The sequence below is a fragment of the Mauremys reevesii genome, linkage group 3, assembly GCF_016161935.1.
Source record: "Mauremys reevesii isolate NIE-2019 linkage group 3, ASM1616193v1, whole genome shotgun sequence".
Lineage (NCBI taxonomy): Eukaryota > Metazoa > Chordata > Testudines > Geoemydidae > Mauremys > Mauremys reevesii.
In genome coordinates this window covers 109,652,757-109,667,756 of record NC_052625.1, presented here as the reverse complement: position 1 = coordinate 109,667,756, position 15,000 = coordinate 109,652,757, and the positions used below count along the sequence as shown (strand labels likewise).

The 15,000-nt window shown below is 41.4% G+C and overlaps 1 protein-coding gene across 1 annotated transcript; it reads left to right on the top strand.

Annotated features, from left to right (window-relative positions):
* The first annotated feature begins 9,753 nt into the window (after window positions 1-9,753).
* On the top strand, window positions 9,754-12,746 carry TCF21 (transcription factor 21). Its single transcript, XM_039531236.1, has 2 exons — window positions 9,754-10,354; window positions 12,252-12,746. Exons 1-2 carry the CDS (start codon window positions 9,905-9,907, stop codon window positions 12,339-12,341), a joined length of 540 nt encoding a protein of 179 aa, XP_039387170.1. The 5' UTR covers window positions 9,754-9,904; the 3' UTR covers window positions 12,342-12,746.
* Window positions 12,747-15,000: the final 2,254 nt, after the last annotated feature.

Below are 15,000 nucleotides of genomic sequence, written 5' to 3'. Positions count from 1 at the left end.
TTGCTGGACCAGAAGGGAGGCCCTGAGGCAGTTTAACTGCAGCTTTTTTATGCCAAAAGGACTTTCTTTGTCTGCTGGTCTCCAAGAATCCCAGTTTGAACCAGTCTACGCAAGGAGGTGCTGCCTCTCTGAATGAACTCACACAGAAAAATGTGAAAAGACAAAAACACCATATCACCCATGGGCAAACACTTTTCACAAAGCGCTCAATCTGTAGCTGACCTCTCAGTCCTCATCCTCAGAGAAAACCTGCACAACACCTTCAAAAGATGAGTCTGGACGTTTAAATTCATCACTTTTCGAGACACTAAAAATCATGATCTTAATAAAGACACTGGATTTATGTCTTATTACAACAATCTGTAACCCACTAGCCTTGCCCTTTTGTCCTATGACTTTTAATAGGCAACTTCACTTAGAATCTTACAATATGTGTGAACTATTTATGCTAAACAACCTGTTCCACCTTGTATTTAATGGTGACACTCTGAATATCTTTCCCAGACCTGGAGAAGAGCTCTGTGTAGCTCAAAAGCTTGTTTCTTTCATCGACAGAAGTTGCTCCAATAAAAGATATTACCTCACCCACCTTGTCTCTTTACAACCTATATGAATCACCTTAATCATCTCCCACTATATTTGGTTCCTGAAGGAGTTGTGGTAACCCTCCCAATGGAGTTGCATACAATCCCTGGCCCACAGAAATATATGAACTTAAAGTAATATGATCCCCAAAGATATTGCATGGGATTGCAATATTTACCACAATGATCACATTTATATCTTTCTTTAGTTCAAAAACAGTTGGATCAGAATTTTCCCCAACAAACCATGATGTACATTTGCAGCACAGTACAATTTGCCTCAATGTCATACGATTTCAAGCTCTACCAAAATGGCCCTTGATTATGGGGGATATTCCATATCCTATCTAAATTCTCCTCATAAATTATAATCAAAAAAGTTCAAATTTAAATGTAAGATTTACCATTAGCTTGTCTTAGAGATGACAGAACAAATTAAAATACATTAAACCCATATAAATTTATGGGATAAAAATATACAGCAAGAACTAAAACTTTTAAAAGGCATCATTTAAAGATAGATGCCTCTCTGCCCATACTACCTTGAGCTGTGATCTCAGCAGATCTTCCAAGATAAGCAAGTCCAGGTCTAGGACCTAATCTTTCCTTGGGACATGCTAGCAAAGACCACTGTGTTAACCCATATGTCCTGGTCAAATTCCTAAAATTTGGGGATAACCTAGGATGAAAGGCACCCTAACTGTAAGATAATATTATTTAAGATGCAATGGTGTGCCCTCAAATAATCCCCAGAAGAGTGGAGAAGTATTTCTTCTACTCTACCCAGTGAGACGCTTCTCAGGGAAAAGGATTATTATTTGTAGAAGACAGCAGCCTCAAAGAGTACGACTAACACCAGGAAAGGGCAAGAAGAACAGTTGTAGAGGAAAATAAATGGAAATTGGTAGCAGGATGCTTGTGAATATGATTTGCCATACTAGCCACCTAGAAAATAGTTTAAAAAAAAAACCCGTGGCCCAGCTCTTTTGAAGTGACTAGTGCTTTGCATTCCTCAGTTTTGGGGCACCCAACTTGATACACCTTAAAGGGGCCTGATTTTCAGAAAGGGGGTGCACGTTCTGAAAATTAGACCTCTTTAAGGGGTCTCAAGTTGGACATCTAAAGCAGAGGCATTCAGATCTCTAGTTTATTTGGAAAATCTTGGCCTCTATATCTATATGATCTGTACCTAGCTATACCTACGGAGCAGTAGTACGGGGGAAGAAAGATCTCCTTTCCACTCTGTAGTTTTTTGTCATCTTTTCCTCTCACTTCTCCTGTAATTTTAGTTCTTCAGTCCTTTCCCAAACATGCTAAATTCCCCTTCAGCATGCGTTGTGCACACACACACACACACACACCACACACACACGCACACACACACACACGTGTTCCTGGCCTTTTTTTTATTCTCTTCCCTATTTCATTTTTTAAAACTGTTTTTCTCTAAATTACATACATTGAGTTTTATTATGTGCTTTTGCAACACTGCTTTCTAAAACAACCATGTTTCTATATGTATTACAGCTCTCCATCTATTAGACGCATCATAAAACTAAAGGGCTGGATTGTGGCAAACAGCCATGACCCCACTTTGGGGGTGTGCCAGGAGCTAGGAGAGTCATTGTTTGTGAGACATGTACAAGGCCTGTCAGAGCTTAAAGGAGTGCAGGGTGACTGTGGTCTCTGCACCCCCTAGGAGATATGCTTTCCTCTGTGTACCCCTGGCCCCAGCTCCGTTTGTTCTGGCTAATTGTTCCCAGCTCAGAGCCGTGCACACACACACATCTCCAAGAAACTACTGAGTTGAGCAAATCCATGTCCCTGCATGCAATCACATATGTGTGTATGTATGTAACTAGTTTTCTGGTTTATTGTAGTACCATTTTCAGCTGAATACTGGCTTTGATGGGCATGGAGCTCCCATTGATTTCAGTGGAGCTGTACATGTGCCTCTGAAGGCTTAATGTGGCCCCATATCAGGGGTGGGAAAGTGGCACCCCACATGCTGGAGCTCTATAGTGCAATTTGTGGCCAACTCCACCAGTAAGAGAGAAATCCAGCCCAGGGAACCAATGGGTCCCAGCATGTGATGCTTAATTTGGATGTAGATGCAGGACATAGAATGACCCACTCTATTAAGGGTGAGAGCAGCAGCTGCAATCTGTTGCATTTTATACCACATACCTGTGTCCCTTGACATCTTGGAAAGTTGCCATTGTAGTCCCTATTTTGACAAAAGATGGATACTCTTGGGGCCTGATTTTAGGAAGTTCAAGTCAATAGGAGCTTCAATGATCAACTCCTCTGAAAATCAGGCTGTGTGTGTGTGTGTGTGTGTGTGTCTTGCCAAAGAAACAAAACCCACCAAAATTCTTGTGATTCCCCCTCTCACACACACCCCAACAATGACAAGGTCTGGGCATTTGCATCCTGCTTTTCCATTTTTTCAAGAAGCAGAAACCATCTTTCACAACTGTGTCCAAGGTACTAACTATTGGAAGACAAAAGAGGGAAATTATTTCTTATCAACAAGTTTCATCGTGTTTTAAAACCACAAAAATGCAAAGAATTAGCCAACATAGAAACAGTATGAAAAGAGATATTCAAAATAAAAACAGTTATGTCTGCTCTTTAATCCTTCAGTGATAATTTTTCATGAAATATATTGCTTCTTGCATACTTCTCTTTTGAGCATTTGGTAGAGGGACCTGTGACGTATAATGTCAACTATGTGGCAATGTTTCTGAGATGCATCCTGTAAGCATTAGATAATATACTGTGTAGCACAGATGGGCGGATACTACACATCATTGTCTGTGAGTTCTTGCTTGCATTTTAAAATGCATGTGCATCAGCTGTGCTCACACCCTTTTTGTGTTTGTCTCCTACAAAAGTTGAAGCGATCAAGGCTTATTTGCGTGCATGGTTGTGAAAAGCAAATTGTAAGCTTGTTCATTTGCTCATGGACAGCACAAATGGTAGCTTATGATGATAAACTTACGGTGGTGATAATACTGAAACTACTTGTTTGTGTGTGCCTATAATTGTAATGTGTCTCTTGAAGGAAAAATGTATCCATCTTCTGCTGTTATAAATACGCCTGTTCACCAGTAAAGGTAATTAATAGATCCCATACAAACTTAACCCAGCAAGGCGAGAGGATTCCCAGTATTCCTTATCTGAGACCTGTCACAGAGGCAGGAAATGAGTCACACAGGGATTTGACTGCAGCCTTCATAACTAGGGACACAAATGCACACACACTTCCTTTGTTTCCAGCTTCTGTTTTGACCGTTCATATCACCTGAAGTCAACGCTCTTCTGAGCCAGATTCTGCCACTCTTATTCATGTAGTATCACTTTGTAGGCAGCTTTGTTGATTTCAATGGGACTGCATAACTAGTAAGATACTACTCTACATGTGTAAAAGTGGAAGAATCTAGGCAATTATAGATGATGACCTATATATAAGATTGCCTGACAGTTACCATTATAAAACCCAGTTTTCAGTTGCTTATTATTTTGGCAAATTTTAACAATTCTGTCTGAAATTTTCCATGGTGGCTTGAGCTGTTTGTTTGTTTGTTTTTTAATTCAGCAGAAATTCTTCTTCTTCTTCTTCTTATTCACTCCCTGTGGAGCATAAGGCGCCAACCACTCTCCTCCATTCATTTTGTTCTTGAGCGAGACAGCAGATTTCATCCCACTTCATTCCCATACCTTTCATTTCCTCTTCAATGGTCCTTCGCCACATCCCCAATGGTCTACCTCTCCTCCTTCTTCCTTGTGGTGTCCATTGTAGGGCAATACGAGGGTGTCTGTCAGCATCCATTCTCAACACATGCCTCAGCCACCTCCATCTTCGTTGTTTGGCTTCATCCACTATATTGTTGATGCACGTTAATCGGCTCACTTCAACATTGGTGATACGCTGTGGCCAATGTATGTTAAGAATTCGCCTAAGACACCTTCCTTCAAAGCCCCGAAGCTGACTTTCTATCTTCTTGTTGGTCCTCCATGTTTCCGCCGCATAGAGCAACACAGAGCGGACGTTCGACCTGTAGATCTCTACCTTTGTTTTCATTTGCAAGATGGTTGACCTCCAAATATTCTGAAGTCTATAGAATGCATTCAGTCTATAGAATGCATTCAGCAGAAATGGTTCAGCTATTTTACAGGATGAGGTTAGGGAAAAACATATGTTGCATGGCCCATGATAAACAGTTCTTACAGCCATTTGGTTGAAAAGCCCCACCATCTCCATGCTTTGGAGCAGGAACTTAACATTTGGCAGGGGACCCACTCTGGTGTCAGGGATGTGCCTTTTGCACCAATTCTCCAGGGCATCATTCAGCTGCCTTAAAAACAAGAACATCCTTTCTCTTCCTGCAGTTTCCTGTCTTGTTCACTAGACATCTTCCAACTCCTACAGCAAGTGTGGCAGGGTCCTACAGACAACAGCCTCCTTCACTACACAACTCCTGTGCACTGAAAGAGGCAGGGGTCCTGTAGAAAAAATAACATGTGATCATGTAATTAAAAACTGTATCAGAAAGTGTAGGCACAGAAGGAGCCAAATTAGTGTTGCAAGGACAACCTTAGCTCTGGCATTTCCTAACTTTTGGTTCCTTGACTTTGTAAACCTAATGTTCTTTTAATGTAGTTTTTTGTATGTAATTATTATCATGATGATAGCTATTTAAAATGAACATGTAGCAATGTATGGGTTTTGGGGGTCATTCTACTCTCTCAGATTTAGCTTTTAGCTGAGACCAAACACCACTATGAGCTATGTCAGCCCAAAAAGATTTTTTTTGTGAAAATTATAAAATGAAAATTGGAACTACACAAGGTACTAGAACTGTGGGATCCTGTCTCACCTGTGCTCTCAATGATTCCCTTCTGATGCCAGGCAGTGTTGAGGAGAAAGGTACCTGATGCACATGCAGAGAGGACAAGAGGCATATGGAGTGGGGGGAGAAGAAATACATTAGGATAAGGAGCCTAGTGGAAGCAGGGAGACAGCAACTGGAGGCTGATGTGGGGGACAGAGAGAGAGAAACTGGGACGGGGATCTAGGACAGAGGGACAGAGGGGCTGGACAAGAAGATTGGGATAGGAATGGAGGAGACAAAGACTGGGAGCTGAGGGACTGGTTGCATAAGGAGACTGGGACTGAGTGCCCAGGAGGGAGATGCTTGGAGTGTCTGGGTAAGGAGACTGGGACAGAGAGCTGGGGAGAGACAAGGGCTGAGAGCAGGGTGAGGAGAAAGGGGAAGCTGGGACCGATTGGACCAGGAGACTGGGAGCCAGGAAACAAAGAGGGAAGACTGGGAGCCTGTTGGGGGCAAAGAGCTGAGATTGGGGACTGGGGGAAACTGGGAATGGCTGGACAAGGAGACTGGGACTGAGAACCAACAGGGGTGAACAGAGCTATGGGAAGACAAGACATATCAGACAGGGAGCCAGGGTGCAAGGGGAGAACTGTGACTGACTGGGCAAACAGACTGAGACAAGGAGCTAGGGAAGGTGTGTGGAGAGACTGAGATTGGATGAGGAGCCTAGTGGGGGATACTGGGACTGGCTGGGCAAAGAGACTGGGACTGGGGTGAGAAGCTGCAGGTGGATGGGGAGCTGAGCCACAGAGGCCCAGATCCTCAAAGGTATTTCAGTATTTTATTTCAATGGAAGTTGGGATCCTAAATACCTCTGAGGATCTGGGCCAAAGAGATTAAAGTCAAACGTGACCACCAATTTGGGGGGCCCAATCTGAGACTCTTAAGACCTGCTTCTTCACAGTACTTAACTTACTCTAGCACTTGATATGTTCAAAGCACAACTCCCACTGACTTCAGTTCCAGCTGCGAGTGTTCAGCACTTCTGCAAAACAGATCCCAGGGTCTCAAGTTGGGTACCCAGAAAATAAGGAACACACAATTAGTGACCACTTTTGAAAAGTTTGGTTTCATGACTTGCCCAGCATTCCATGAGAACTCTGGCAGAAACAGGGATAGAATCCAATTCTGCAGGGCAGCATTCATCTGTCTTAAACCTCAGGACCCCCACCACTATCATCACCACTACCACAACCCCTCTAACATGTTATGTCTATGAAGTATTGTCTGCTTTTGTAGTGTCTGGCCTTGTGGCTTTGATGAGTTGTAAAACAGCATAATTGCCTAATTCTATTGGATATCCTGTGAAATGTGTGGGATTTGGAAACATATACAAGCTGTAAATCATTTAACTTTTTGTACTTTTCATTGTCTATTTCCAATTAAGACTATTACAAAATTAATCACACACACACAAAAAAGCATGTGTATATATATCTATATATGTATACTCCATATGTATCTATATTAAAAATATGATCTAGATTATTCTGATTTTCTATGTGTATGCATGTATACACTCACACCCTCTATCTATTTTTATAAAAATATACAATCTATATTAGTTTGATTTTCAAAAGTGCTGAGGACTCAAAACTCCATTTGAAGTCAATGAAAGCCAAAGATGCACACTGTCTCTAAAATTCAGATTCATACTGTTTGTGTGTGTGAAGATGCATTTTTAGATGTTTTCATAACATCTGAAAATTATTTTTGCTTTCCCATCTAGTAAAGACTTTGAGAAATTTCTAGGATGCAGTTAAAAGTCACTTAACTGAAAGCCTATAGAGACTTGCTGCTTGATATCCTTTCACTATTTTCTGGGCTTTTCTTGTGCTTTACATATTGCACTCTGTGGTCACTTGTGCTCAAAGAAACAAGCACCTTCAACTTGATATTTCTGTCATCCCTGTTCTGGGAAGAATCTTGTTGCTGGTTAATAACATCAATCACTTAGGCCATAAATCCTTGCAGTGGATATGGTCATTTAAATCTCCACCTGCACAAACAACAATCAGGCACAGAAAATAAGAAAGCTCATAAATCTCCATGCTTGTGATTAGTAATTTTTGGATCTGTAACAAGGATGTTATAAAGAAAGAAATCCTAATTCATTAATTAGAGCTGATATGCTGACAATTTGTTTAGTTTATAGCACAGGGAAAACGCAAACAGGGCACAGTTAACATAACATGACATTAGAGGTTAGTGAATTCCCAACAGATCCCAGAGCTTGAAGATATGATATCTTAATATACTTATCCTATTCTAAGTAGGGGGTGTTATCTTGCAGCCAAATGGCAAGAATTGGTTTAAAGTTTAGATCTGCACTTCTTTTTCTGGCTTATATAACTAAGGGAAAACCTAAACGGATGAATAGGTAAGAGATACTTTCATTGCTTATTAAAATCTATATTCAACAATATTTGTTCCTCTATAAAAACTCTCATCTTAAGATTTCAGACCTCTATACCATCATTTACTAATTTAGCATCACAATATCCCCTAAATATTATGTTGGTTTGGGGTTTTTTTTAGGAGTGTGGACAAAGGGCCTGATGCAGTGCCCACGGAAACCAATGAGAGTCTTTCTCCTGTTTTCAAGGAGCTTTCGATCAGGCCTGGAGCAATTAAGTTACACATTGAGATTAAGGCTCCTAAGTAATTGTTTTCCCTGGGGACCAGATTGTATGTTCTGCATACACACAGAGGGCACCACCCATATGTGGATCTGCTTCCCTGTAGTCCTGTTCTCTCCTCCCACACATATGCACAACCCAATCTCCAGAGAGACTTATTTTTGGTCCAAGATCTATGTGTGGGGAGGGGACGAGATAGGGAAGGAAATACATACAACTGGCTGCATTTACTTTTCCATGGAGCTCCCTCTACACTTGGTTCCAGGGGCAGAGGCATTTAACCATTGACTTCAGTGGAAGCGGAGTTAGGCCAGCAACGAGTGCTTTTGAAAATCTACTATATATAGTTCAGAAAAAGCTTTACATGGGTTTTAATAACATTTACACATTACACATGTACACATTATGGATGGAATTATGAAAAGACTCAGTAATGACCTAACTCTGCACTCATTAAAATCAGTGGTAAAATTCCTATTGACTGCAATGGCAGAAGAATTAGGCCAAAGCTGAGTTCTTTTGAAATTCCTACTCTTTGGGCCACCTCATGCTGTATTTACTCAGACAAAGCTCCCAGCAGGTCTTTGGTAATGGATCATGCAGTAAACTGAATATAGACAACTAGATATATTTCTACAGTATAAATGAACAAAATCATATTAACTTACGTACCAAAATCTTTGAAAGAAATATATTTATTTAAACTGATGTTTTATTTAAAGGCAACTTTTTTATGCAAACTTTGCAACATTTGGTAAATATTTTTTCCTGATTTCATTTCAATTTGCAGGTATATATTTTTATTCTATTTGTTATTAAAAGAAAATATTCTAACATTAAATTATAATATCATTTTGCACTTATACAGGGGCCTCTGTTGGAAGAATTTCTAAGTGCTTTGCAGATACTGATGAAATAAGTTGCATAGCATACCTGAGAATTAGGGAAGAAATAATTATTAATTATATTTATTATTGTTGTTTTAATTATTGTTATTATTCCCATTTTACAGATGGGTAAACTCAAAGACAGAGAGATTAAGGTGCTTAGCCATAGTCACACAGGAAGCCTATAACAGAATTCAAATCTCCTGGCTTCAATTTTTATGCTTTCACTAAGGGACCCAGCTTCTATGTTTCAGAGTATATCCTAATAGGATGCATTCTCAAACAATTATCCACAAATTTCTTTCAGCTGAGTTTACAGGACACAGTTCAGAAGCTATGTATTAAAAATCCATCTCCAAGTCAGCTGCCTGGTAGATCTGCTGGGCACCCTGATCAGGAGGCATTTTAGCTTTCATCAGGAGTCAGGGACAAGGATGACACCAGCCGCCTGGGTCATCTAGCAGGCAGGAGGGAGAGCCATGCAGAGTTCTAAGGGGCAGAGGAGAGGGGGAGCTGCCTTGCTCCAGTTGAGAAGATTTGAATTACAATGTTGAGATCACTGGAACTCTTCTTTGGTGCCTGTTTTCCTCTCCTGCTCTTGAGCAGAGGTTTGTGAATGTGGTGAGCAGCAACAGGCAGTGGCCGGACAGGGCCCCTCCCCTGGGCTGCAGCCGGATCCGCCTCTCTATTCCCCAGATAAATTACTAGTGTCCTCACCAAATTCCTCAGCTTTCTCTCTCACTCAAACACGGGCAAGAAGCGGGGGTGGGGCGGGGATCCTCTCTTGACTGCAAACCTATCACACCCCAGGGCGAGGGGAAACGTCTTCTCAGCCTGAGGTGTTCACCCAACGCCTGCCCCCGAGGAAGCTTTGATCCTTGTGCATCTCGCAGACCATGTCCACTGGCTCGCTCAGCGATGTGGAAGACCTTCAGGAGGTGGAAATGCTGGAATGCGACGGCCTGAAAATGGATTCTAACAAAGAGTTTGGGACGTCGAACGAGAGCAACGAAGAGGGCTCCAATTGCGAGAACGCGTCCCCCCCAAAGGGGAGAGGCGCCTCCGGCAAGAGGAAAAAGGCTCCCACCAAAAAGAGCCCTTTAAATGGAGTCAGCCAAGAGGGGAAGCAAGTCCAGAGAAACGCTGCCAACGCCAGGGAGAGGGCGAGGATGAGGGTACTCAGCAAAGCTTTCTCGAGGCTTAAGACCACTTTGCCCTGGGTACCTCCAGACACCAAGCTTTCCAAACTGGACACCTTGAGACTGGCATCCAGCTACATTGCTCACCTGAGACAGATCCTGGCCAATGACAAGTATGAAAATGGTTACATTCACCCAGTCAATCTGGTAAGGTCCTGCCTGGGCGCGTTTAATAGTTCATCAATACACTTGATCACTGAAGTGAAGGGAGGGGGAAATCAACATGTGTTGTACCCTTCAGAGAGGACTGCTGGCAGATCCACCGAGAGTATATTTGGGGCGTTGAGTTATTGCGTTTATTAGAATAAATCAGATGCCTTCCAAATCACCTCCCTCCCCAAACGCTGTTAGTTGACTTATAAAAAGAGCTTCCCACTATAATGGCACTAGTTTTTTCTGTGTTAATCTGCTCAAAGGGGAGTGACAGGTCAAATGCGCTGCAACTATGCAAATCGATTCAGTAACATATTTTAAACACACACTGTTGGGAGACAGATGGCGTCTCTACACGCAGTATTTATCCAAACAGGATTTCTCGTTCAATTAAGTACTTTAACAGTGTTCAGTATATAGGAACAGGTCCGATTTCTTAACGAATGATTCAGTCTTCATTTCTTCTTTATTTTCTGGTGTTTATTGATGTAAAATAACACACACACACACACACACACACAAACTTGCTTTTTTAAAAACATTACCATAGATCTGTTCTTTCATTACCTCGGATTTACTGTTCTCGGGTTGTTTCTTTTATAAATGAGAACTTTAGAGTAGAAAAAAAATCCTTTAAATCCTAGGTGAGAGTTGTCTAATTTAACCACGGATTTAAAAGATGTATTAGATAATTGTAGCTATTATTGTAGCGTTGGAAGTACAGTAAAGATAAATGAAACACAAGTTCTCTCGTGTGTGTGTGTGTGTAATTCATTCTCGCTGTACTGCCAACCGTATCCATAATAGTAATAATTCAAGCCACTACAAGGACTGAATACATTTTCTAAAATCGGTGGTTAAAATAGATCATTCTTGCTCTTCATTTAGCGTTTAAATTTTAATACATGTTTGGACATTGCATGATAAATGAATTTCATCAAACATTGTGGCCGTTCAGTGGGGTGATCTTCCTTGAAGCTGCTTTTCAAACGTTTTGGGCTCAGCAGAAAAATAACCGGCAGTTTGCTATCCACAAGGTGATTTGAGAAGGGTTTGAGCTATTTCTTTTTTAAATAGTTGCATCTTAATTTGTGGGTAGACACAGCAATCTAACAAGTGGGCAGAATGCAGTCTGAGGGCAATCCCTTTGTACTCCTTGCAAAATATTTTCGGGTGTGCAGCTTTTTATTGCTAAGGCTATTAAAGGAGGCTGCTCTTAATGCAGCGGTAAACCTAGGGGGAAATAATATAATTTAAATTATGGATCTAATCCTGCACTCTTTACTCAGCTAAACCTCCCCTTAACCTCAGTGAGACTTTTACCTGAGTAAGAACAGCAGGCGCTGGCTCTCTAATAGTATAATTACAGTAATCGGTACAGTATAGAATGCTGAGACTTTTGGTAAGATGGATTTCATTTTAAGAGCAGAGGAGCAGCACATGAGAGCGGTGCCTTGACATTACCCAGTTTAGGAAGAACCGTTTTGATCTGTCTTTACTCGTATATCTTAGTATTAATTGTGTGCTCAGGAAAACGCTATCGGTTATCTAAAAAGCGACAGAGAGCAGTTTCTGGGATGGATAGGACACGATTCATCACTCGGAGGCCTATATATAATCACAAGGGAGAGAGACGAATGTCTTTGGGAGGCTAAGCGTTTTTATGCGCGTTGCCACTGAGTACAATCCGGCGGAGTCATCCCTGGAAATGACTAACCCAGCACTTGGTTGCCTAGCTCAACCACTTTTTATCGCTAATAGAAATTTGGCGAGGCTATTCTGCCCGTGGGTTCTGGTGTAGCACAGTCTCACTAGACACTTGTAATATCATTGTATTAACCCCACTGTTTTAATAACCCTCTTTTCCATCCCATGTCGTTTCCTGCTACAGACTTGGCCTTTTATGGTGGCTGGCAAACCCGAGAGTGACCTGAAAGAAGTGGTGAACACAAATCGCTTGTGTGGACCTACAGCATCCTGACCAACCTCAAGCCTAGGAGACCATCTTCAGTGTGTAAGGCGAGGGAAATGAAGAGGGAAGCTGGAGACTCCCCCCTCTCTAAGGAACACTTTATAGAGACGAGGGGATTCATCCTCAGTAAAGAGGAGACCAAATGTACATTAGCAAAGACTCCACCCCAAAGATCCCATATATTTAACTTTATTAACGCGTGTACAGTTGATTGTCCTGCAAAGCAGCCTTGCTGGTTCAAGTGCTAATAGCGAGGAAGATCAAACAAAACGTACCAATGTGTATCTTTTGTATGATACATTGTGACATATGTAGATTCATAGAATAATTGACTTTGATAGTCACATCTATAAAGTAATTCACGTTAAAGATATATAGATATATTTTCTTCAAACAGGTTTTGCTATATTTCTGTGAATAAATCTTCCTTTCTATTGAAAATAAATACAGAGCGGTCTAATTTTCATTTCAGCGTTTTGTGGAATGACACCCCGTTCTCGGTTCTCCTGAAAGCACCCACATTGATGTGGAATGATAGATCCGGGAACAAAACTCTTTGACCCTAGATTATATAGTGTTTATTTTCCCAATTAAGAAGCTTTAGACCGTATCCTTTGGGGGTGGGAAGGATGACGGTGTTTGGAGCCTGACTGCCAGGTCTCACTTCTATTTTATATTTTGTGGAGAAAGAGAATTGCCCGTGAAGTGCAATAATAACCTGGCAGATTGGGGATTCCGGCATTTCTAAAGCAGCCGCCTGCCATTTGAAACTGACCAGCAACAAAGTTCGTAGCCTGCTGCTCCGCATGTGATGCTAGAGTTTTCATAGCCCAGCTTTATTGCGAAGTACACATTAATATCGATTGTCAAGGCTAGCGCCTTACTCTAATTTAAAAAAGACTAACTTTTACTAACTACGCGGGGGGGAAATCCGAGGCCTGATCCATTCTGGAGGCGGTTTTCCTCCCCTACAATTTAATTTGGTGGGAAAGAGGTGTTACTTATCGACCAAGTGCAGCCAGAGGAAGGATTCCCCCCGGGTTCGTGGTGCCTAGAATTTCTAATTTAAACATCTTCCTCTCTATTGATCAGCTAGTCTGTGGGAGATTAAAGTTGAGATAAACAGACCGCGCCGGGCTCTTTCCCCTGCGCCAGCGGAGTCCACAGGCAGCTGATGCGCCAGATCCCACCGAGCTGTTTAATGTTTCAGGGTTATGACCGCACTGTTTACAAGATGTCTTCGGTTATTTATACTGTTATTATTAGCAGAGGGGCTTTAAATTTCCGCTTCACTTGCTCTTTCAATATTTTTTTCAGTTCAATTTGATACCTGGGTATTTTCTTTTTCTTTACGAAAATAGATATCATTGGCTTTCTCGTCGCTGCATTACACCGTCTCTATCTCCACCAGGAAGAGTTTGCCAGGAAATGGGAAATGCACAAGAACAAAAATCAAAACAAAACAACAAGTTAAAAGTGTCATGGGAAGCTTAAGGGTTTGCTTTGGGGAGTCAGGGGAAGACAAGAGAGCGCAGGCAATATAGCTGATTTACACTAGGGGCTAGGTGGTGATCCGATTCGATATCACCGGGAAGACAGCTAGAAAAATCTAGGGCCAGAACTTTCAAATGTAGTGGTTTAAAATTAGGCACCTACATTCATATTTCTGGCCTGAGCCAGCAAGCACTTTTGCACCTGAGTAACTTTGTGCATTCCAATGCCTTTCATTGAAGCCACTGAGACCCCCGGGCTAAGTCAAGTTAGATGAAAAAGTTTTTGTAGGACCGGGTTCTGAGCTATCTAATGACCTGATTTTCATCTACAAGCCCATTGAAGTCAATGGGAGCTGCTGATGCTCCGCACCTGGGGAAAACAGACTACTTCTTTAGGAGCTTAAATATGGGGTTCAGTGCCAAACATTAGTTATCTACGGCTCAGTCCTGAACCCTTTAAGTCAACGGCAAAACTCCTCTTGACAGCAGACCTCTACATCTGATAATTTTGGCCAAGATAAATAAATTAGGTAGTAGCCAATAGAAGTTTTGCTCCAGTAAGGACTGCAAGATTGGGGCCCAGGTATATCTTTCTGATTTTGTATCTCCAAACCCGGCGCACTTTCTTCTTTTTCCTAGTGATGTTTTGTTAACGTTTTTCTCTTTGCTTTAGATTCCATCACACTGTCCTTTCTTCCATTTCATTTCTGACGTCTCTCCTCCTCCTCCCCCGTGTAAGTCTGATCTACAATACTTTATTCAGGCAGAATCCTTCTTGAAGAAGGGGAGTAGGATCCTGCCCTGTTTTACATAAACAGAGTCCGGACTCAAATAGGAAGGAGTGGTGGGGTCACAGACTCTGTATTATTAGATGAATGTTAATAATAGTTTAGGATAATAGCTTATTGCAAATTGGTTTCCTGATTTGTCCAATATATCAGTGTAGTGAGTTACTGATTATATTTCTCTTTTACTAACCTCTGATTTAATTTTACATTTAGATTCACAAATTATTTAGTCCCTCCGGTGAATCCAGATCACAGGAGAACTATGATCTAGTAAATTCATGTAACTAACAATAAACGGGTATACACGTTATGGTCTCATAAATACAGCTAAAGAAAACAACTACCTATATATATAAACATGTTTGTGTAGGAAATATGTGTGTGTGA

Excerpts from the sequence above, each read along its gene's own strand:
- TCF21 (XM_039531236.1), top strand. The coding sequence starts at position 9,905 with ATGTCCACTGGCTCGCTCAGCGATGTGGAAGACCTTCAGGAGGTGGAA. Across the intron at positions 10,355-12,251 it reads ACATTCACCCAGTCAATCTG|ACTTGGCCTTTTATGGTGGC; the intron begins GTAAGGTCCTGC and ends TTCCTGCTACAG.